The sequence below is a fragment of the Palaemon carinicauda genome, chromosome 32, assembly GCF_036898095.1.
Source record: "Palaemon carinicauda isolate YSFRI2023 chromosome 32, ASM3689809v2, whole genome shotgun sequence".
Taxonomy (NCBI): Eukaryota; Metazoa; Arthropoda; class Malacostraca; order Decapoda; family Palaemonidae; genus Palaemon; species Palaemon carinicauda.
This window is the reverse complement of record NC_090756.1, coordinates 23,927,747-23,952,910: the sequence shown is the minus strand read 5'-3', so window position 1 is coordinate 23,952,910 and position 25,164 is coordinate 23,927,747. Positions and strand designations below refer to the sequence as shown.

Here is a 25,164-nt window from a genome sequence, read left to right as displayed (position 1 = left end):
AACAAGAGAGAAGGATCCAATGTAGTACTGTCTGGCCAGTCAAAGGACACCATAACTCCCAAGCTGTAGTATCTCAAATACAGTACTTTAGTGTGAGGTTCAAGATGACTTGAATTGAACACAGAACACACCATCTCTACTCCATCCAACATTATGAAACAGTCCTATTTTATATCACAATTCAATATTTACATATACCATTCATTACAGAATCAGAGGGGAAATAAAAATAATAGCAGTAAGAAGCACAGTATATTCACAATTTCAAAAAAATTACGAATACCAATAATATTACAAAACTATTGCCTAGTTTTTCTTACCTTACTTGCATTGATATAGTTGCATAACAGAAAGGCACCATTAAAAAGTAATGCTAGAATAATTCTATAAGGTAAAAACAAACTTATGCTACCAAATACCGCCGTAATAGAAACAATGAAAGATGTGAACGCATCATTTCATTCGTGTTACTTGGTATTTTCTGAGCAACTTAAGGTCCTTCCACACGAGGGGCAAGTGCACGGCGGCCAGACAGTTACCAGTTTTGTTGTATGGGTGACGATCACGAGTGTAGATGACGTCATAGAGGAGGAAACACGGGCAAACTATCGAAGTGGCCTTGCCCATTATTGAGGTACTAGGTAGGCGCCTGACTATTGTCAGACGCAACTCTGACCGCACTCTGCCCAGGGTCTGGCCCATGTTATTCATTCGCCTGCCTGTGCCTACTGACTGCCTTGGACTTTTTGATCTGGTAACAATGTTTCAAAGCGAAAGAATTACCGGCAAATCAGAGTCTCCGCCTTGCAATTGCCCTCCGTATGGAAGGGCCCTAAAAATCAGGTTCTTGCTCATGCCCATAATAAGTCAAATGTAAAATTTTCCAAGGCAATGAATGCCTGGCAAGAAACTACAAGTACTTATTAAAATTGCATTAAACTCTAATATAGTATGGCTCAATCTATTCCCTGTTGATTCTTTTGCATATTTCTACATAACAATGGATAATGGCATACAGTACTCTTAAGGAGGTAAGATATTGAACAAAAAAACTAATTTACTGAGGTATTTCTTATGCAAGACTATATATGTGAATCAATATATTTACATTTTTCTTCTTAGAGAATAATTCTAATTAAACCTTCCTACGTGTATTGCATAAAAATGGTAAAACAGTACATAAAATCATTCTAAAACAATTTTCATATTTACATTCATACTGTCGTTACAACTTTATGGAAGATTTCAATGCCTTAAATTTGCTCATACATAATTCAAAGTTTTAATATGAAATAAGAGATGGATAGATTGCATATAAGACCTTCCCCAGATTGACTCATTTCAGCTGCAGAATTTTGAAGCTTCTTTCTTTTGTACGTGAAAATGGTTGGAAGTGCAAGTGCATTTTATCAAGTAGTTCAGCAGGGTGGGCTGTGGCACACCAGCAGTACCAGCCAAACTTGGCTAAATCCCTCGTCAGGCTGGGAGAAGCAGAGAGAGGAAAGGTCCCTTTTTGTTCCTTTGTTTGATGTTAGCTACACCCCAAAATTGGGGGAAGTGACTTGGTAAATAGATAGATAGAGTAGTTTAGCAAAACCACTGGATCACATTTCTAGATTCTGATACAGCTCACCAATAAAGGTTTGTTTTTAAAGGAGAAAATTCTAGCAGGGTAAGTTAAGAGTAAAGGAAAGCTAGATGGGATGGGTCCAAAAAAAATACAGTACAGCTGTAGATGAAAAGTTAAATGCAAAAGGCAATGTACTCTTTGCCAAATGTACACTGTACAGACCTTGAGTGACATATAAGTATGCCATATAAGGTACACTGATGGGTGGATAAAAGGCGGTGAAAAATTCTAATACAACAAAGTTGAAAATGCTGGATACTAGGAGGGATGGCTTCAATGGAAATAAATGATAAGTACATACGCATACATACATATACCAAGGCACTTCCCCCAATTTTGGGGGGTAGCCGACATCAACAAATGAACAAAAACAAAAAAGGGGACCTCTATTTTCTACGTTCCTCCCAGCCTAACAAGGGACTCAACCGAGTTCAGCTGGTACTGCTAGGGTGCCACAGCCCACCCTCCCCCGTTATCCACCACAGATGAAGCTTCATAATGCTGAATCCCCTACTGCTGCTACCTCCGCGGTCATCTAAGGCATCGGAGGAAGCAGCAACTGGTGTTGAAAAGATGCTACGAAGAACCGCACCTACCTTAATAGCCTTTAATGAGCCTCAGGTCTCAACAGTTTAGAAATTGAAGTTTTTGTAAAGTAGTAGCTATGTTTTATGAATGAACACAAGACAGAGAACCTATTTCAAATGAGCTACCCACAAAATTTTCATCAAAGAAATCATTCATTCCAATACAGGTTTCCAAGAAAGCCACAGCAAACAGGCAAGTCCTGGACCTACCAGGTTTGGACCGATATGCACAGAGTCCTAATTTTAGAAAATATGCATAATCCCTGAAAAATTCACACTACTGTTTCATAGCTAATATAAAAATCTAAAAATATATAGCACCTCTTTTCTTCTGTTTGGCTACAAAGAGCCATAACCACAATCATTACAGTAAGAAATCCTCTAAGATCTTTATTAAAAGTATTTATGTAAATTACATATCTAAAAATGTATTAAAGTCTGAACACTGGGAAATCCTTTGAACTATTCACCAGCGATTCTTGCTGGCGGCATATTTGCAAGCATTTGGCAACAACCTGCGAAATACGTGGAAAAATATAATCAGTAATTATGATTAATACTGCAATAAACTATCAGTACAAACAAAATATTTAAAAAGAACTGCAGTCCTTCAATATCACTCGGAGCTACAAAAAAAAAAAAAAAGGACCATAAAAATTCAAATGTAAAATGTACAATTATAAATGGATGAGATCATGGTGAGCGGTAAATGGAGATGATTTGGGCACGCTCTTTGCACTAACCAAGAGAGATTAGTTCAACCAACATTTAATGGGGCTCCACCAGGTATCAGAGGAGTTGAAAGACCCAGGCCCACATGACTGAGGACTATGAAGCATGAAGCAGGATATGATGAATGGAGAAATTTTAAATTAAAAGTTCAAGATACAGACAACTGGTGAAATCTAACCGAGGCTTTTTGCGTCAATAGGCGTAGGAGATGATGATGATGAAAATAATTGGGATAAACGTGTAAAGAAACGCCTGAAAAAAAAATACCAAAACAATATAAAACATCTAAAACAAAATTAAACTGTAAAAAATTATGAAAAATAAGGAACAAATTTCGATGTTATGGAACTTGAAAACACTTTCACAAGAATTATTCATAAAAATAAAGAAAATGATTTGTCTCACAATTCTTGTAAAAATACTGTCAAAGTTTCAAACCATAGGTGATATTCATCTAAAATTGGCTTTGGAAATTTAGTAAAAGCTACATATTTTTGCGTACACATCTATTGAACATTGCATCAATTTCACGATCAGAGTAAAATATTTATCAATTTATCATTTTTCCCTTTTATTTCCTGGACAGATTAAAACCAGGCGCCAACTTGCCATACTTTGTTACAGATTGAAAGGATTCTCGGCAGACTGGATCCACGAATGGTTCCTTTGATAGAAACAGATCCTCAGAAGCAGACGGTAAGAATTATTATCAAGACTTGAAATTTATCAGTTGAGAGAGAGAGAGAGAGAGAGAGAGAGAGAGAGAGAGAGAGAGAGAGAGAGAGAGAGAGAGAGAGAGAGAGAGAGAGAGAATCCTGTCTATAGCTTGTTATTTTCCTTATAAATAAAACGTATTCTGTTTTATTTCTATTGAATATAAGTTCAGCGTAAGATCCTTAACTTACAAACGTTCGGAGATAGACACAAATCCAAATGAAAATAACAAAGATAATGAAATACTGTACTGTAAAAAAATAATAAATCATTTGACACAGAAAGCAAAACGACATTTGTAATAACCTGATATCTATTTCATATGAAACCCAGCTCTTGCTTGAGGGTACACTCGCGCACATTATTCTATCTTATTTCTCTTCCTCTTATTTTGTTAAAGTTTTTATAGTTTATATAGGAGATATTTATTTTAATAACGTTCTTAAAATGTTTTATTTTTCTTTGTTTCCTTTCCTCACTGAGCTATTTTCCCTGTTGGAGCCCCTGGGGTTATAGCATCCTGCTTTTCCAATTAGTGTTGTAGCTTAACAAGTAATAATAATAATAATAATAATAATAATAATAATAATAATGATAATAATCATTTTTATTGACTTTTGTAACTGGAAATCATAGGCATGGGATTCAGGTTAGGCCTACCCTACGCCAAAACTTAACAGAATTCAACTTACAAACAGCTTCTTGAAACCTATTAAATAAGTTGAGGACTTTCTGTATACTAATAAACTAAACTATTTATCATTGACAAATCATCAGCAAAGTGTAATGTTAAATTATACTTCTCTATTTCTTAACCCTTTTACCCCCTGGCTATTTGGAAATTTCCAACCCTTAACCCCCAAGGGGTTATTTTTTTCCCCAGCACATTTTGCAGTATATTTTTTTTAAATTGCTCTAACAGCCTTAATTTTTGTCATAGAGAGGTCAGGTTGGTCTCATTCTCTTGGAAAATGCCTGAATTATCTAAAAAAAATTATCAAAAATATAAAAAAAAAAAAATTTATAGCATTTTTTGCAAGGACGTACCGGTACGTCCATGGGGGTAAAGGGGCTTTTGTGAAACGTACCAGTACGTCCTTTGAGGGTAAAAGGGTTAAACACGTCGCACTCACCTTCCTCGTATCTGAAGGAACTATGATCCCATCGATGAGAGACTCTGCGGCCATGTAAAACGAGCTGCCAACAGGAAAATTGAATGCAGAAAGAGATCTGGGTTTCTTTTTGTCCTGAAAAGAAATATATAATCATGAGATAATTAAATAAAGTGGACCATTCCTAATATGGTATGGTGAAAGAAGCTCAAACTAAGACCTGGTAACAGTAAATTCAGTCCTAAGCTCAAATGTTCATGGGAAGTGAGACTAATATTATGACAGGAAACATTTTCTTTAAAATTTGGTTTTGAAACTGTAAGATGTATGTGAGAAATGTAGACAGAAATTATAATACTTGTGATACTTTTCAAAGGCATTTATTTATTGCACATATGAAGGTTGACGTACTGTACAAACAGATAGGCAATACTAACAAGACCGAAGTTATTTTCCTAAAATAAAAAAGCAAATTATGTATAGGGGCACTATACAAATCTGGTAACTCTTGAAATTGCCCTAAAAGGCAAATCTGGTAACACTTGAAATTCCCCTAAAACAGGGAAAGCAAATCTGGTAAATCTTGAAATTCCCTAAAACAGAGAAGCAAATCTGGTAACACTTGAAATTGCCCTAAAACAGAGAAGCAAATCTGGTAACACTTGAAATTGCCCTAAAACAGAGAAGCAAATCTGGTAACACTTGAAATTGCCCTAAAATAGAGAAGCTAATCTGGTAACACTTGAAATTGCCCTAAAACAGAGAAACAAATCTGGTAACACTTGAAATTGCCCTAAAATAGAGAAGCTAATCTGGTAACACTTGAAATTGCCCTAAAACAGAAAAGCAAATCTGGTAACACTTGAAATTGCCCTAAAACAGAAAAGCAAATCTGGTAACACTTGAAATTGTCCTAAAACAGAAAAGCAAATCTGGTAAGACTTGAAATTCCCCTAAAACGGAAAAGCAAATCTGGTAACACTTGAAATTCCCCTAAAACGGAAAAGCAAATCTGGTAAGACTTGAAATTTCCCTAAAATGGAAAATCAAATCAGGTAACACTTGAAATTGCCCTAAAACAGAAAATCAAATCTGGTAACACTTGAAATTGCCCTAAAACGGAAAAGCAAATCTGGTAACACTTGAAATTCCCCTAAAACGGAAAATCAAATCTGGTAACACTTGAAATTCCCCTAAATCGGAAAAGCAAATCTGGTAAGACTTGAAATTCCCCTAAAACGGAAAAGCAAATCTGGTAAGACTTGAAATTCCCCTAAAACCGAAAATCAAATCTGGTAACACTTGAAATTGTCCTAAAACAGAAAAGCAAATCTGGTAACACTTGAAATTCCCCTAAAATGGAAAAGCAAATCTGGTAACACTTGAAATTCCCCTAAAATGGAAAAGCAAATCTGGTAACACTTGAAATTGCCCTAAAACAGAAAAGCAAATCTGGTAACACTTGAAATTCCCCTAAAATGGAAAAGCAAATCTGGTAACACTTGAAATTCCCCTAAAACGGAAAAGCAAATCTGGTAACACTTGAAATTCCCCTAAAACAGAAAAGCAAATCTGGTAACACTTGAAATTGCCCTAAAACAGAAAAGCAAATCTGGTAACACTTGAAATTCCCCTAAAACAGGGAAAGCAAATCTGGTAACACTTGAAATTCCCCTAAAACGGAAAAGCAAATCTGGTAACACTTGAAATTCCCCTAAAACAGGGAAAGCAAATCTGGTAACACTTGAAATTGTCCTAAAACAGAAAAGCAAATCTGGTAAGACTTGAAATTCCCCTAAAACGGAAAAGCAAATCTGGTAACACTTGAAATTCCCCTAAAACGGAAATTCAAATCTGGTAACACTTGAAATTGTCCTAAAACAGAAAAGCAAATCTGGTAACACTTGAAATTCCCCTAAAACGGAAAAGCAAATCTGGTAACACTTGAAATTCCCCTAAAACAGAAAAGCAAATCTGGTAACACTTGAAATTGCCCTAAAACAGAAAAGCAAATCTGGTAACACTTGAAATTCCCCTAAAACAGGGAAAGCAAATCTGGTAACACTTGAAATTGCCCTAAAACGGAAAAGCAAATATGGTAACACTTGAAATTGCCCTAAAACAGAAAAGCAAATATGGTAACACTTGAAATTGCCCTAAAACGGAAAAGCAAATCTGGTAACACTTGAAATTCCCCTAAAACAGAAAATCAAATATGGAAACACTTGAAATTGCCCTAAAACAGAAAAGCAAATCTGGTAAGACTTGAAATTCCCCTAAAACGGAAAAGCAAATCTGGTAAGACTTGAAATTCCCCTAAAACGGAAAAGCAAATCTGGTAAGACTTGAAATTCCCCTAAAACAGAAAAGCAAATCTGGTAACACTTGAAATTCCCCTAAAACAGAAAAGCAAATCTGGTAAGACTTGAAATTCCCCTAAAATAAAAAAGCAATTCTGGTAAAACTTGAAGCTAATTAATCTTATCAGATTATGCAAAGGTAAATTTAGCACGCATTTCTCTTCATATATTACTTGCTTCAATAGCTTTTTTAATGGCCCAAATTCCTCTAACAACTGATTGAAATATTTTTCTCAAATAAAATATAAATGCATATATATTATATACTCTATAATGAAAAAGTAATTTGGGGCTTTTTTGTTCTATAGAACTGGTAACATCCATGACTGGTGATCGCCACACTGGGGTTCGAGTCCCGCTCAAACTCGCTAGTTCCTTTGGTCTCTACAACCTCAACATCCTTGTGAGCTAAGGATGGGGGGTTTGAGGGAGCCTATAGGTCTATCAGCAGAGTCATCAGCAGTCATTGCCCGGCCATCCTTGGTCCTAGATTGGGTGGAGAGGGGGCTTGGATGCTGATCATATATATACTGTATATGGTCAGTCTCTAGGGCATTGTCCTGCATGATAGGGCAATGTCACTGACCCTTACCTCTGCCATTCATAAGTAGCCTTTAAGCCTTTAAACACATAGCTGAAGAATAAGGCTTTAACTCCTACTAGACAGGTGGGATGCCAGCATCCAAATTCATATGATGAATCAGCAAATGGATAGGATGTTGCCATTTGGGAGTTTTCTGATTACACTAGGGTAACTGAAAACACCCGTCAGGGAGATGAAGTGAGCTAGGGTGGCCTGGCGCATAGATGTTAATAAAAAACTTGAAATGATCCATCTAATAAGTAAGATGTTAAAGATGTAAAATGTTAAAGAAAAAACTATTCCCCATAAGTACTTAATCAATAAAAGCTGATGAATAACATCTTTATTGTACTTTATCTTTATTGTACTGTATCTTGAAAAGTGGATATAAACCCAAAATGGCCTTCCCTACACCTAATAACTATAAATCATACCATAGAGAAAAGAAAATTCCATTGACTGTGTTGGTTGCAGACTCAAGAAGAGAAGCTGTGTCGATTAGTGACAGAGTTTGGAAGGGTGTGTGAGAGAAGGAAGTTGCGAGTAAATGTGTGTAAGAGTAGGGTAATGAGGTACACAAGAGGTGAGGGCGGTGAAAGACTGGATGGAGTGTTGAATAGAGAGTTACTTGAGGAAGTAGATCAGTTTAAGTACTTGGGGTCTGTTGTTGCTGCAAATGGTGAAGTGGAAGCAGATGTACTTCAGAGGGTGAATGAAGGATGTAAAGTGCTGGGGTCAGTGAAGGGAGTGGTAAAGAATAGAGGGTTAGGAATGAACATTAAGAGAGTTCTGTATGAGAAAATGACTGTACCAACTATGATGCATAGATTGGAGTTGTGGAAAATGAAAGTGACGGAGAGACTGTAATTGAAGAGATGAAGTGTCTGAGGAGAATAGCTAGTGTATCTCGATTGGATAGGGTTAAGAACAAAGTAGTAAGAGTGAGAACTGGTGAGAGGAATGAATTAGCAGCTAAAGTGGCTATGAATGTGTTGAGGTGGTTTGGTCATGTAGAGAGGATGGAAAATGGCAGTCTGCTAAAGAAGGCAAGAGTTTGGGTGGATGAGTGAAGTGAAGAAAACAGTAGGGGACAGGAGGATAGATGTGTGAAAGGCAAAAGAGTATGCTAGGAATAGAAATGAATGGCAAGCGATTGTGACACACTGTAGTTTTCACAGACCCTGCTGCTACCTCGGGTCACAGCTGAGGTAGCGGCAGAAGCAAAGTCAGCATATGAAACTTCATTTGTGGTGAAAGATGGGGGGAGAGTGGGCTATGGCACCCTAGCAGTTCTAACTAAACTCGGTCGAGCCTCTCGTCAGGCAAGGATGAACAAAAGAAAATTTTCCCTTTTGTTTCTTTAGATGTTGGCTAACTACCAAAATTGAGGTAAGTGCCATAGTAAATAGAAAGATTCCAAGTACAGTGGAACCTCTACACACGAACGTATCTACATCCGAATTTTCCAACATCCGAAGTAAAATTCGAGCAAATTTTTGACTCTACACCCAAATTTTATTTCGACACACGAAGTAGCAATTTTCGTCGTACCGGTTGTATCCGAATTTTTCGACACGCGAAGTACAATTCGAACACGTTCCGACTCTACACCCGAATGTTTTTTTCGACACCCGAAGTAAACAATACTCGTACGCGTAGTCGGTGCTCATAGCGCCTGAAGTGTTTTTTATTTCCGCCGATAGAAGGCAGCACATCGACCTAGGAGGGACGCTCAATTAGCGCGGCTTGGGTCAGTCCTCTGTTCTCGTCGGCTTCTTGCGATTGTGCTCTTTGCGTTCTAATATTAACTGTGAATTAATCGTGATTTTTTACGTGCATCCATTAACGATAATTTACGTAAATCATGGGTCCAAAAAGGCTTAGTTTTGCCAGTGGTAGTGGTAGTGGTGAGAAAAGGAAGAAGGAAATGCTTTCTATAGAAATTAAGCAGGAAATTATTGAAAAACATGAGCGTGGCATCCGCGTGAGTGAACTTGCTAAACAGTATGGCCGTAATATGTCGACGATCTCGACAATCCTTAAACAGAAGGAAGCTATTAAAGCAGTGAAACCTTCTAAGGGGATCACTATAATTTCCAAACGCCGTACCCCTATCATAGAAGAGATGGAACAACTTCTACTAGTGTGGATTAAGGATAGAGAGATCGTTGGCGACACCATCACCGAAACCGTTATCTGCGAGAAGGCGCACGCCATCTTTACGGACTTGAAGGAGGAGAGCTCTGGGGGTGATGCTGGGGAGAGTTCAACCGAGCCTTCCTCAGATGATTTCAAGGCATCTCGTGGCTGGTTCGAGAAATTTAAGAAACGGTCCGGGATTCATTCAGTTGTTCGCCACGGAGAGGCTGCTAGTGCGGACACAAAGGCTGCAACTGACTTTGTTAAGAAATTCGAAAATATCGTAAAGGAAGAAGGCTACGTAGAGCAGCAGGTGTTCAATTGTGATGAAACCGGGCTGTTTTGGAAGAAGATGCCGAGTCGAACCTACATCACTGCTGAAGAGAAGAAATTGCCTGGGCATAAGCCAATGAAGGATCGGTTGACTCTTGCTCTATGTGCCAACGCTAGCGGGGACTTTAAAGTCAAGCCCTTGCTTGTTTACCATTCGGAGAACCCTAGGGCCTTTAAAGCACACAACGTCGATAAGGATCAGCTTCATGTTTTCTGGCGATCCAACTCGAAGGCCTGGGTCACTAGGCAATTCTTTGTGCAATGGGTAAACCAAGTTTTCGGTCCTTCTGTGAAGAAGTATCTTCATGAGCAGAAATTGCCTTTAAAGTGCCTGCTATGCCTTGCCAATGCACCCGCTCACCCCCCCGGACTTGAAGATGATATCTTCGATGAATACAAGTTCATAAAGGTGCTGTATCTTCCACCAAATACCACCTCTATCCTCCAGCCCATGGACCAGCAAGTCATCTCTAATTTTAAGAAGCTGTACACCAAGCACTTATTCAAGCAGTGCTTTAATGTCACGCAAAGCACCAACTTAACTTTGCGTGAATTTTGGAGGGGCCACTTCAATATCGTGCACTGCTTAAAGATCATTGATCAGGCTTGGGTGGGATTAACTCGACGGACCCTCAATTCTGCATGGAAGAAGCTGTGGCCTGATGCAGTTTCTCCCCGAGATTTCGAGGGTTTTGACCCCGAACCTGATCCCGTGGTCGGTGCAGCAGAAGCCGTAGAGGAAATAGTCTCCCTTGGCAAGTCCATGGGTCTGGAGGTCAACGCAGATGACGTTAAGGAACTCATCGCCGAACATCACGACGAACTGACGACGGATGAGCTCAAGGCACTCCATGCTATGTCGGAGCACATGAGTGATGACGAGGAAGAGAGCGAGGAGGTAGAACATGTGTTAGGTTCAGCGCAAATAAAAGAGGTGTTAGGAAAATATCAAGACGTGGTCGACTTCATCGACAAATACCATCCAAAGAAATTGCAGGTTTGTCGTGTAGTTTCTCAATTCGATGATGTTTGCCTAACGCACTTTCGAAACATTCTGAAAAGCCGTAAGAAGCAATTATCTATCGATGCTTTCTTTAAAAAAACTGCGAAGCGAACTCGCGATGAAGAGGATGTAAGTGAACCGAAGAAAACGGCAAAGAGTGAAGAGGAAGAAAGTGAAACACAGAAAACGGAAAAGAGTGAAGCAAAAGAAATTCAGTCAATTTTAAATGTAAGTGATAGTGATTAAAATTACGTAATCATCAAAAAGAAAAAAAGAAAATGTAAAAAAAAATATAAAATGTAAAAATAAAAAAAAAAATAAGCTAAGTTATGTTAAAGTTCACTTAGTGTAAGTTAGAATAAGTTACGGTAGTGTTACGTTTATCGTAGTTAACCTCTCTACCTCCTCGCCGTCCGTCCGTCTCCTCTCTCCTCTCTGCGTAGCGAAGACGAACAACACCTGCGCTGGAGTTTCTAAGGTAAAGTGACGCTAAAAACCCGTTTCTTATTTATCATTTTTTGCTAATTCTTCTTATTTACATGTCTATTCTTCTTATTTACATGTCTATTATCTAATTTAGTGTTCATTATTCTCATGGGAAAGTTATGTGTAGTAGTTTATTAAGAAGTTATCATAGGTTTTTGGGCTCAACCACGGATTAATCCTATTTCAATGTATTCTTATGGGAAAATTCGTTTCTACATCCGAACAATTTCTACATCCGAAGTTGGTTCTGGAACGGATTAAATTCGTATGTAGAGGTTCCACTGTAATACTAAATATAAAGCTAAGTACTTTACCTTTCCACCTGCACCTGAGGATTCTGTGGGCTTCGCGGGAAGAGGGACACAAGGTGGGTTCAAAGTGTGGGTCACCGTAGTACCCGGCCATGAAAAAATGAAGTTTGGGGAAAATGATGGTCCACACTGGAAAGGAAAGAATAAAATGCAAAGTTATACAAAGGTGTACAAAGTTTTACAATAGAATGATAACTTACATGGACCTATCAATATTAATCTACAAATTTACAAAAAATTTAGCTCACATTCACTGAAACAAAACTATAGTAATCAAGATACAAATCCCTGAAGTATTGATTTAACTGTCCGCCCCTAAGGAATATCTTCTAGTTTCAAAACTGAAATATAAAGCTATACCAAGATTGAAGTTAATTAAACCACCGAAACCTTAATACAACAGCTTTTGCAAGTACTACACTGCAATGTGAGCTTATCATCAATTCTCAAGTTGCTATGTTCAACTCTTTAAGTAGGTAAGAATTGCTACCTTACAGGCCACCTTACTTATTACATATAGCACATTAATTGCACAGATAATGAGTCACCTGACCCATGAAATTTTATTTCAACTATAATAACCTGGAAATGGCAAATAATCATTATACTGTCTATATAATCAGGATTTCTAACAAAACACATCAGTACACGACTCAAAACGCTTTAATCTCATGGGGTTCGATAGAAAATTTTAAAAATCAAATAATAATCATTAACCCTTTTACCCCCAAAGGACGTACTGGTACGTTTCACAAAAGCCATCCCTTTACCCCCATGGACGTACCGGTACGTCCTTGCATAAAATGCTATAAAATTCAGGCATTTTCCAAGAGAATGAGACCAACCTGACCTCTCTATGACAAAAATTAAGGCTATTAGAGCAATTAAAAAAAATATACTGCAAAATGTGCTGGGAAAAAAATAACCCCCTGGGGGTTAAGGGTTGGAAATTTCCAAATAGCCTAGGGGTAAAAGGGTTAAAACTGCATAAAGATTAGTCAATCCCAACCTTCCCCCATAGATGTACAGCACGTCTGAAAGAAATAAACTTGAACAAGCAAAATTATGGAAGAAGTAAAAATGTTCCAAATAGAACTTTAAACGGTTCCCAGTTTTATTTACAATGGAAGCCAAACAGGTACAAAAATCTACAATTATGATACATGTATTATACCAACACCATCACATAAGAAGTATCTAATTTTTACGGTGATGTTTTCTTAATGCTCAAGTGGTTAATTGACAGGAGGTAAAAATGTCTAATGGGAGAAGGTTGATAGTGAAGAAAGGAGAAAATATTGCTCTGATTAAGTCATTATCATATTTATCATGTGATAGACTCGAAATGATATCAATATAAAAATTTAACAGTTATTTCATTTCTATTGAGGTAGAAACAATTAAAAAATCACAGAAGCAACTAAATTTTAAAGTAATTGGTATATTTAAAAAAAATACTTTAGTGTAAACAAAATGTATAATTATTTACAGCAAAAAATGTACTCTTGCTTGAAGGTACACTCGGCCACGCTGTTCTATCTCATTTCTCTTCCTCTTGTTTTTCTTTAAGTTTTTATAGTTTATATATGAAAGATCTACTTTAATGTTGTGACTGTTCTTGAAATAATTCATTTTGTTTCTTTATTCCTTCTCTTGTAGTTTGGTTCTTTCCTAGCTACCTATCCTCACGGTGCTATCTTTTGCTGTTGGAGCCCTGATGTTTATAGTATCTTGCTTTTCCAGCTAGGATTAAAAACGATCTTGTAAATATCATAATCATAATAATAATAATAATAATAATAATAATGATAATAATAATAATAATAATGAATAATAATAGTAAAAATATATAATAATAACAAATAATGATAGTGTTAAATAATAATAATAATAATAATAATAATAATAATAATAATAACAATAAATAATAATAATTAATAATAATAATAATAATAATAATAATAATAATAATAATAATAACAATAAATAATAATAATTAATAATAATAATAATAATAATAATAATAATAATAATAATAATCATAATACAAATAATAATAATAAATAATAATATATAATAATATCAATAATAATAATAATATTAATAATTAAAAATTAAAAATAATAGTAATGATAATAATAATACTAATAATACTAATAATAATAATAATAATAATAATAATAAATAATAAATAATAAAAATGATAATAATAAGTAATGATTATAATTATAATAACAATTAATTATAGTAATCATTATTAATTACATTATCAAAAATTATAATAATTATAATTAGAAGAGGTAGGGGTTGTATGAATCAGATTTTTACGGTACGGCAGATATGCGAGAAATATTTAGCAAAAGGTAAGGGGGTGTATGTTGCGTTTATGGATCTGGAGAAAGCATATGATAGAGTTGATACGGAAGCAATATGGAATGTGATGAGGTTATATGGAGTTGGTGGAAGGTTGTTGCAAGCAGTGAAAAGTTTCTACAAAGGTAGTAAAGCATGTGTTAGGATAGGAAATGAAGTGAGTGATTGGTTTCCGGTGAGAGTGGGGCTGAGACAGGGATGTGTGATGTCGCCGTGGTTGTTTAACTTGTATGTTGATGGAGTGGTGAGAGAGGTGAATGCTCGAGTGCTTGGACGAGGATTAAAACTGGTAGACGAGAATGACCATGAATGGGAGGTAAATCAGTTGTTGTTTGCGGATGATACTGTACTGGTTGCAGACACAGAAGAGAAGCTTGGAAGATTAGTGACAGAATTTGGAAGGGTGTGTGAGAGAAGGAAGTTGAGAGTTAATGTGGGTAAGAGTAAGGTTATGAGATGTACGAGAAGGGAAGGTGGTGCAAGGTTGAATGTCATGTTGAATGGAGAGTTACTTGAGGAGGTGGATCAGTTTAAGTACTTGGGGTCTGTTGTTGCAGCAAATGGTGGAGGGGAAGCAGATGTACATAAGAGAGTGAATGAAGGTTGCAAAGTGTTGGGGGCAGTTAAGGGAGTAGTAAAAAATAGAGGGTTGGGCATGAATGTAAAGAGAGTTCTATATGAGAAAGTGATTGTACCAACTGTGGTGTATGGATCAGAGTTGTGGGGAATGAAAGTGATGGAGAGACAGAAATTGAATGTGTTTGAGATGAAGTGTCTAAGGAGTATGGCTGGTGTATCTCAAGTACATAGAGTTAGGAACAAAGTGGTGAGGGAGAGAACGGGTTTAAGAAATGAGTTAGCAGCTAGAGTGGATATGAATGTGTTAAGGTGGTTTGGCCATGTTGAGAGAATGGAAAATGGCTGTCTGCTAAAGAAGGTGATGAATGCAAGAGTTGATGGGAGAAGTACGAGAGGAAGGCCAAGGTTTGGGTGGATGGATGGAGTGAAGGAAGCTCTGGGTGATAGGAGGATAGATGTGAGCGAGGCAAGAGAGCGTGCTAGAAATAGGAATGAATGGCGAGCGATTGTGACGTAGTTCCGGTAGGCCCTGCTGCTGCCTCCGATGCCTTAGATGACCGCGGAGGTAGCAGCAGTCCGGGATTCAGCATTATGAAGCTTTATCTGTGGTGGATAATGTGGGAGGGTGGGCTGTGACACCCTAGCAGTACCAGCTGAACTCGGTTGAGTCCCTTGTTAGGCTGGGAGGAATGTAGAGAGTAGGGGTCCCCTTTTTGTTTTTGTTTCTTTGTTGATGTCGGCTACCCCCCAAAATTGGGGGAAGTGCCTTGGTAAATGTATGTATGTATAACTAATAATAATTATTAATAACAATAATTGTTGATAATAATGATTATTACTACTACTAATAGTAATAATAATAATAATAATAATAATAATAATAATAATAATAATAATAATAATAATAACTAAAAAAATAACTATTAATAATACTGAGAATAATTATTAATAATAATAATTATCAATAATAACAATAATTATTATTATGAATAATAATAATAATAATAATAATGATAATAATAACAATAATAATAATAAAAATAATAAAAATAATAATAAATAATAATTAATAAAAATAATCATTAATAAAAATAATCATTAATAATAATAATTAATAATAATGATGGTTATTAATAATAAAAATATCAACAATATTATTGATAATTATCGATAATAATAATTATTAATTTGAATAATAATCATTAGTAATAATAATTAATAATGATAATAATAAAAAAAATAATAATTGTTAATAATAATGATAACAATAATATTAATTAATAATAATAATTATCATTAATATGAATTATTACTAATAATACTAATCAATACATTATAATTATTAAAAATAATTACTAATTAAAAATATTATTTATAATATTGAAAATTATTATTAATAAAAAATATTATCAATATTAAAAACATTTAATAATAATAATGATTAATATTAATAAAAATTATCAATTCCAATAATCATAACAACAATAATTATGAATAATTATTCATAATAAAAAAATAATAATAATTAGTAATGATAATAATTATTATTTCCAATAATCATTAGTAATATCTCTTAATGATAATAATTATTAATAATAATAGTTAATAATTATAACTAATAATAATAATAATAATTAATTATATCAATTAATAATAATTTATAATAAATACTAATAATACTAATATTAATTAATAATAATAATAATTAATAATACTGATAAATAATAATAATAATAATTATAATAATCTTATTAAATATAATAATAATAATAATAATAATAATAATAATAATAATAATAATTCCTAATAGAATAATACTTATTAATAATAAAATAACTAAGATTAATAATAGTTATTATCAATAATAAAAAAAAATTAATAATTTTCAGTAATATTAATAATAATCAATAATAATAATAATAATTAATATTAATGATTATTATTATTAAAAAGTAATTATTATCAATAATGAATAATAATCATAATTATAATATTTATCATAATGATAATTATTAACAATAATAATAATGATAATCAATTATTATAATATTAATAATAATAATTTTTAATTATTATTTTAACAATAATTGTTATTGATAATAATTATATTTATTCAAAATCATAATAATTATTGATAATACTATTCTTCTTTAAAATAATTGTTAAAAATAGTAATGGTTATTTTTATTAATAATAATAATTAATGATAATAATAATTCACAATAATAATAATTATTTTCTATAATATCGTTAATAATAAAAAATCATAATAATTAATAAAATTAATTACATATAATGATAATTATAAACTATAATAAAAATTAGTAATAATGATAATAATAAAAATTATCATTATTATTACTAATAATAATTACTAATAATATTAAGAATAATTATTGATAATAATAATAATTTACGATGGAAATAATCAATAATAATTATTACTTTATAATCATAATTACTAATGATAAAATATTATAACAATAATCATTTATATAAATAATAATAATTATTCACAATATTAATAAAGATTATTAACCCTGGATAGGTACGATGGGTCGTTCGCGACCCCGAGCGTAAAAAAAAAACAGGTTTTTCTCACGTGACTCACCCCCGTGACTGAATTTGTGGGTGATCGACCTGCAGGAGGTGTCTCCCCTACACGCTCTAGTAGTGTCCAGATGTGCATTGCTGTAGCTGTACTCCTTCCCCGATTTCTGAGACGCGTCGGGGTCGAGCGCGACCGAGTTTACCCTTCTAAGGTAGTTTGCATAATTATCAAAGTTATTACGTATTATGAAATTGTCGTAGAATGGTGCAACTTGTATAGGTTATCAGTTGAGGAAAGTCTTGGTGGATTGTTTGGCTACCATGTGCATGATTTTTTTTTTAGTTAAAATGTCGTTCATTACCACGAGGACCATTTTACCGCGAGTGCCCCTTTTTCATTTTTTTTCATTTTTTTGCCAAGTCATTTTTCCGTAAGATATTGCCAAATAGTGTCGTAAAACTTTTGCTTGTTTAGTGTTGGAAAGTGTGTCTAGATGATCTGGCTACCCATGCATGACTTTGTTTTTGTCAGATACGACGTAGTTATTGGTATATTGGGTATTTAACTGCGGTTACCAATTTCTGTTTTTTTTCAATATTTGTAAAAATTACTACGTAGTAAGGAATTGCCGTATATTATTCATTTTTTTTTTCATGTTTATGTGTTAGAAAGTGTGCCTTGATGGTTGGGCTAACACGTGCATGTCTTTTTTTTTATCTGAGATGCCGTATATTAGAATGTCGGGCATTTTACCGCGAGTACCCCTTTTTCATTTTTTTTCATTTTTTTGTCAAGTCATTTTTCCGTAAGATATTGCGAAATAGTGTCGTAAAACTTTTGCTTTTTTAGTGTTGGAAAGTGTGTCTAGATGATCTGGCTACCCATGCGTGATTTTGTTTTTGTCAGATACGACGTAGTTATTGGTATATTGGGTATTTAACTGCGGTTGCCAATTTCTGTTTTTTTTCAATATTTGTAAAAATTTACTACGTAGTAAGGAATTGCCGTATATTATTCATTTTTTTTCATGTTTATGTGTTAGAAAGTGTGCCTTGATGGTTGGGCTAACACGTGCATGTCTTTTTTTTTATCTGAGATGCCGTATATTAGAATGTTGGGCATTTTTCCGCGAGTGCCACTTTTTATTTGTTTTGCATTTTTTTGCTTAGTCATGTTACCGTAAGGAATTGGCAAGTAGTGTCGCAAAACTTATATCTTTATAGTGTTGGAAAGTGTTTCTAGATGATCTGGCTACCCATGCCTATTTTTTTTTTAGCCAGATATGGCGTATATATAAGTATGTGTTCGATTTTCCTGTGATTGCCATTTTTTTGTTTTTTCCCATTTCTTTCAAAATTACTACGTACTAAGGAACTATCACAGAGTAATGATTCATTTATATGTTTATTTGTCGGAAAATGTGCCTTGATGGTTTGCCTAGCACGTGGCTGAAATTTTTTTTTCTGAAATGCCGTATATTAGAATGGCCATTTTTCCACGAGTGCCCCTTTTTATTTGTTTTGCATTTTTTTGCTTAGTCATGTTACCGTAAGGAATTGGCAAGTAGTGTCGCAAAACTTATAATTTTATAGTGTTGGAAAGTGTTTCTAGATGATCTGGCTACCCATGCCTATCTTTTTTTTTTTAGCCAGATATGGCGTATATATAGGTATGTGTTCGATTTTCCTGTGATTGCCATTTTTTCGTATTTTCCCATTTCTTTCAAAATTACTACGTACTAAGGAACTATCACAGAGTAATGATTCATTTAGATGTTTATTTGTCGGAAAATGTGCCTTGATGGTTTGCCTAGCACGTGGCTGAATTTTTTTTTTCTGAAATGCCGTATATTAGAATGTTAGCCATTTTTCCGCGAGTGCCCCTTTTTATTTGTTTTGCATTTTTTCGCTTAGTCATGTTACCGTAAGGAATTGGCAAGTAGTGTCGCAAAACTTATATTTTTATAGTGTTGGAAAGTGTTTCTAGATGATCTGGCTACCCATGCCTATCTTTTTTTTAGCCAGATATGGCGTATATATAGGTATGTGTTCGATTTTCCGGTGATTGCCATTTTTTCGTTTTTTCCCAATTCTTTCAAAATTACTACGTACTAAGGAACTATCACAGAGTAATGATTCCTCTAGATGTTTATTTGTCGGAAAATTTTGTTTACTTTTTTTTTTGATTGAATATCATCAAATTTTTTTAGCTAAAATATTATATTGTTTTACATTTTTTTTTTTTCGATTTTATTTCCCTTCAAAAAAATTTTTTTGGGTCAGAATTTCAATTTTATAGTCGTAAAATAATCGACAATTATCCAGCAACCCACCATACAATTTTTATGCATATCCAATAATAATTAGATTAGTAAATAACACCTTGAAATTGACATACCCTTCCTACATTTCAAGTGGCAGATTAGGGAGTCTGAGTCAGTGTGGTTGGCGGCCATTTTGTGGACATATCCGAAGCGTAAGCTGCCCTATCTATATATATTCTTGTTCCCTATAGAATTTGTGATATTTTGGTATATTTTTACCTGCATAAATATCATATTATATATTAAATATATGTATTTTTTTACGAAATTTCTAAGTACTCAAAAAATTACCTTTAGATATGGCCCCTGATATAAATGTAATTTACAAAATAATGAAGATTTTTTTACATATTTCTATTTTAGGATAACATATGTTTATTCCCTAAAAAAATTAGCCACTTCCTATTTCATTTGGGTACCCAAAAAAATTCATGAAATTTGGACAAATTTTTTTGGCCAAAAAAAGTTACTCTTTTTTTCTCATTTCAGATCTTCACCTCCATGGGTCTGACTTCATCCAAAATACATCAAGATGTGTCCTAAACATTCAAGAATCAATTCCTAAAAGGATTTGTGTATATATGTATAAACTTTTTTTTTATGAATTTTTATGTCAGGTCTTTTTTTTTCTACTTAATTTTTTAAAATATTTATAATAAAGTTTTTCTGCAGATGAGTAGTATTTATTTTTACAGTTGTTTTAAGCATTCATTGAAGTTTTTTTTGGCAAAAGAACAAAGGAGGTTACTGCAAAAACTGATTTTTCAAGAATTTTTTTTGGCGTCGGGGTCGTTCGCGTCCGAGTATACCCTTAAAGGGGTGTCCGAGGAGCGTACCTATCCAGGGTTAATAAGGATAATAATAATAATAATAATTTCAATAACAACAATAATAATTATCATTATAAATAATAACTATTAATAATAATGATAGTAATAATATGAATAATTATTATTATCAATATTAATTATTCATAATAAAATCAATCATGAATAATTATCAATAATAATAATAATCATTAATAATAATAATAATAATAATAATATTAACGACAAATAATAATAATAATAATAACAATAATAATAATAATAATAATATTAATAATAATAATATTAATAATAATAATTCAAAATAATGACAATTAATACATACATATACCAAGGCACTTCCCCAAATTTTGGGGGGTAGCCAACATCAACAAATGAAACAAAACAAAAAAGGGGGACCTCTACTCTCTACGTTCCTCCAGCCTAACAAGGAACTCAACCGAGTTCAGCTGGTACTGCTAGGGTGCCACAGCCCACCCTCCCACATTATCCACCACAGATGAAGCTTCATAATGCTAAATCCCCTACTGCTGCTACCTCCGTGGTCATCTAAGGCATCGGAGGCAGCAGCAGGGCCTACCAGAACTGCGTCACAATCGCTCATCATTCATTCCTATTTCTAGCACGCTCTCTTGCCTCTCTCACATCTATCCTCCTATCACCCAGAGCTTTGTTCACTTCATCCATCCACCCAAACCTTGGCCTTCCTCTAGTACTTCTCCCATCAACTCTTGCATTCATCACCTTCTTTAGCAGACAGCCATTTTCCATTCTCTCAACATGGCCAAACCACCTCAACACATTCATATCCACTCTAGCTGCTAACTCATTTCTTGCACCCGTTCTCACTCTCACCACTTCGTTCCTAACCCTATCTACTCGAGATACACCAGCCATAATCCTTAGACACTTCATCTCAAACACATTCAATTTCTGTCTCTCCGTCACTTTCATTCCCCACAACTCCGATCCATACATCACAGTTGGTACAATCACTTTCTCATATAGAACTTTATTTACATTCATGCCCAACCCTCTATTTTTTACTACTCCCTTAACTGCCCCCAACACTTTGCAACCTTCATTCACTCTCTGACGTACATCTGCTTCCACTCCACCATTTGCTGTAACAACAGACCCCAAGTACTTAAACTGATCCACTTCCTCAAGTAACTCTCCATTCAACATGACATTCAACCTTGCACCACCTTCCCTTCTCGTACATCTCATAACCTTACTCTTACCCACATTAACTCTCAACTTCCTTCTCTCACACACTCTTCCAAATTCTGTCACTAATCGGCCAAGCTTCTCTTCTGTGTCTGCAACCAGTACAGTATCATCCGCAAACAACAACTGATTTACCTCCCATTCATGGTCATTCTCGTCTATCTGTTGTAATCCTCGTCCAAGCACTCGAGCATTCACCTCTCTCACCACTCCATCAACATACAAGTTAAACAACCACGGTGACATCACACATCCCTGTCTCAGCCCCACTCTCACCGGAAACCAATCACTCACTTCATTTCCTATCCTAACACATGCTTTACTACCTTTGTAGAAACTTTTCACTGCTTGCAACAACTTTCCACCAACTCCATATAACCTCATCACATTCCACATTGCTTCCCTATCAACTCTATCATACGCTTTCTCCAAATCCATAAACGCAACATACACCTCCTTACCTTCTGCTAAATATTTCTCACATATCTGCCTTACTGTAAAAATCTGATTCATACAACCCCTTCCTCTTCTAAAACCACCCTGTATTTCTAAGATTGCATTCTCTGTTTTATCCTTGATCCTATTAATCATTACTCTACCATACACTTTTCCAACTACGCTTAACAAACTAATACCTCTTGAATTACAACACTCATGCACATCTCCCTTACCCTTATATAGTGGTACAATACACGCACAAACCCAATCTACTGGTACCATTGACAACACAAAACACATATTACACAATCTCACCAACCATTCAAGTACAGTCACACCCCCTTCCTTCAACATCTCAACAACACCATCCATACATCCATAATTAATAATAATTATAATCAATATTAATAGTAATAATTTATAATAATAATAGTTATTGAAAATAATTATCATTAATAACAATAATAATAATAATAATAATAATAATAATAATAATAATAATAATAAAAATTAATACTAATAAACATTTATAATAATAATTATTAATATAAAATAATTGATAATAATAATAATTAATAATAATAATAATAATAATAATAATAATAATAATAATAATAATAATAATAATAATTAATAATAATAATTAATAATAATTATCAATAATAATTATTTAAAACAAAAACAATTAATAATAACATTAATTATTTATAATAATAATAGTTAATAATAATAAAATTAATATTTATAAATAATAATTATAATTACTAAAAATAATATTAATTATTGGTTATAATAACAATTATTAAGATATATTATTTATTGATAATAACAATTATCATCATTATTATTATTATTATTATTATTATTATTATTATTATTATTATTATTATTACTATTTTATCTCAATAATAAGCAAAATTATTAACAATAATAATATTAATTATCATTATTAAAAAAAGTAAATACTAATGATAAAAAAATATTATTGATATTAAAAGAAATTAATAATAATAATTAATAATAATAATTATCAATATTAGTAATAATCCTTAATAATAATTTTTAATTAATAATAATTATTAATAATATTATTAACAATTATTATTAATAATAATTAAAATATTGATAATTATCATCAATAACAATAATTATAACAATAATAATAACAAAAATAATTATTTATAATAACAATTATTAATAATCATAATAACCATTAATGATAATAATGATAATTAATAATAATAATTATACATATTAATAATAGTTGAAAATAATATTTATCATCATTATCACAATGATAATGATAATCATTTTTATTATTATTATTATTATTATCATTATTATTATTATTATTATTATTATTATTATTAATAATAATAATAATAATCATAATAATAATAACAATAAACAGTAATAATAATAATAATAATAAATATATATAATTAATAAGCATAATTGATATTATAATTAATTATTATTAATAATTATATTTATTAATATCATATTATTAATAGAAATAAAAAAAATATAATAATAATAATTGATATTAATAATAGTAATTAATAATAAAAATATAAATTAATAATAAAAATTATAATAATTAATATTATAATATTAACTATTATTAACAATAATTATAAATAAGAATAATAATCATTGACAATAAACAAAAAATTTTTAATAATAATAATAATTTTTTATAATAATATTAATACTAATAATAATAATTTTAAATTATAGCATAATAATATTTATAAATAATAATAATAATAATAATAATAATAATAATAATAATAATAACAACAACAATAATAATGATAATAATTATTAATAATAATAATAATTAATAATAATAATAATAATAATAATAATAATAATAATAATAATAATAATAATAATAATTGATGATAATGGTGGTTATCAGTAATAAAAATAATTATCATTATTAATGATAAATAATCATAATGAAAATAATTACTAATAATTAATAAAAATAATTATCATTAATATTTATAAATAATATAAATAATAATAATAATAATAATAATTGATAATATTATCATTAATAGTAATTATCAAAATTAATAAAAGACAACAATAATGATTAATAATAAAAATAATAATGATAATTATTTGAAATAACAATTAATAATGATAATTATTTATAATAACTATAATAATATTAATAATAATAAATAATAATATTATTCATTATTAGTATCAATAATAATAATAATAATAATAATAATAATAATAATAATAATAATAATAATAATAATAATAATAATAATAATAATGAACTAAGGAACCTCGGTAACGAGGCTATAATATCGACAATCAAAAGCCACAGTAGTGTTGAAATATATTATTGTAAAATGGTGAAAAATATACAAGGAGAGACTTCCAGATACTGCTCCGTATCCCTCCTCAGTCCTACTGACGGTTAAACAATGGAGGGATCGTTACAACAGTGAAAAAAAAAATAATAACAACTGGTTCAAGGCGGATGGATCTAAGTGTTGGTCAGGTAATCCCTGTCCGGTTGTTTCTGTTGGCGAGACGGCTGGAACGGCGAAGTGGTCGTTCAGGTGATTCCAGCTGAGCAGACACTCCATCGGTGCCATGACTGGCTGTAATAACCTCAGTGCTATGACTGGCTGTAATAACCTCAGTCATCTGAGGTTATTACAGCCAGTCATGGCACCGATGGAGTGTCTGCTCAGCTGGAATCACCTGAACGACCACTTCGCCGTTCCAGCCGTCTCGCCAACAGAAACAACCGGACAGGGATTACCTGACCAACACTTAGATCCATCCGCCTTGAACCAGTTGTTATTATTTTTTTTTCACTGT

At 32.6% G+C, this 25,164-nt stretch overlaps 1 protein-coding gene across 2 annotated transcripts in view; it reads right to left on the bottom strand.

Moving 5' to 3' along the window:
• Positions 1-246: 246 nt before the first annotated feature.
• LOC137625333 (methylcrotonoyl-CoA carboxylase beta chain, mitochondrial-like) overlaps positions 247-25,164 on the bottom strand; it is a 75,486-nt gene continuing 50,568 nt past the window's right edge. For both annotated transcript variants that reach the window (XM_068356175.1, XM_068356174.1), the window contains exons 11-13: positions 11,994-12,119; positions 4,797-4,910; positions 247-2,732 (exon numbers count right to left, since the gene is read on the bottom strand). In XM_068356175.1, coding sequence (XP_068212276.1) covers positions 2,649-2,732; positions 4,797-4,910; positions 11,994-12,119 — 324 coding nt within the window. In that variant the 3' untranslated portion in view covers positions 247-2,648. The remainder of the gene's footprint in view (positions 2,733-4,796; positions 4,911-11,993; positions 12,120-25,164) is intronic.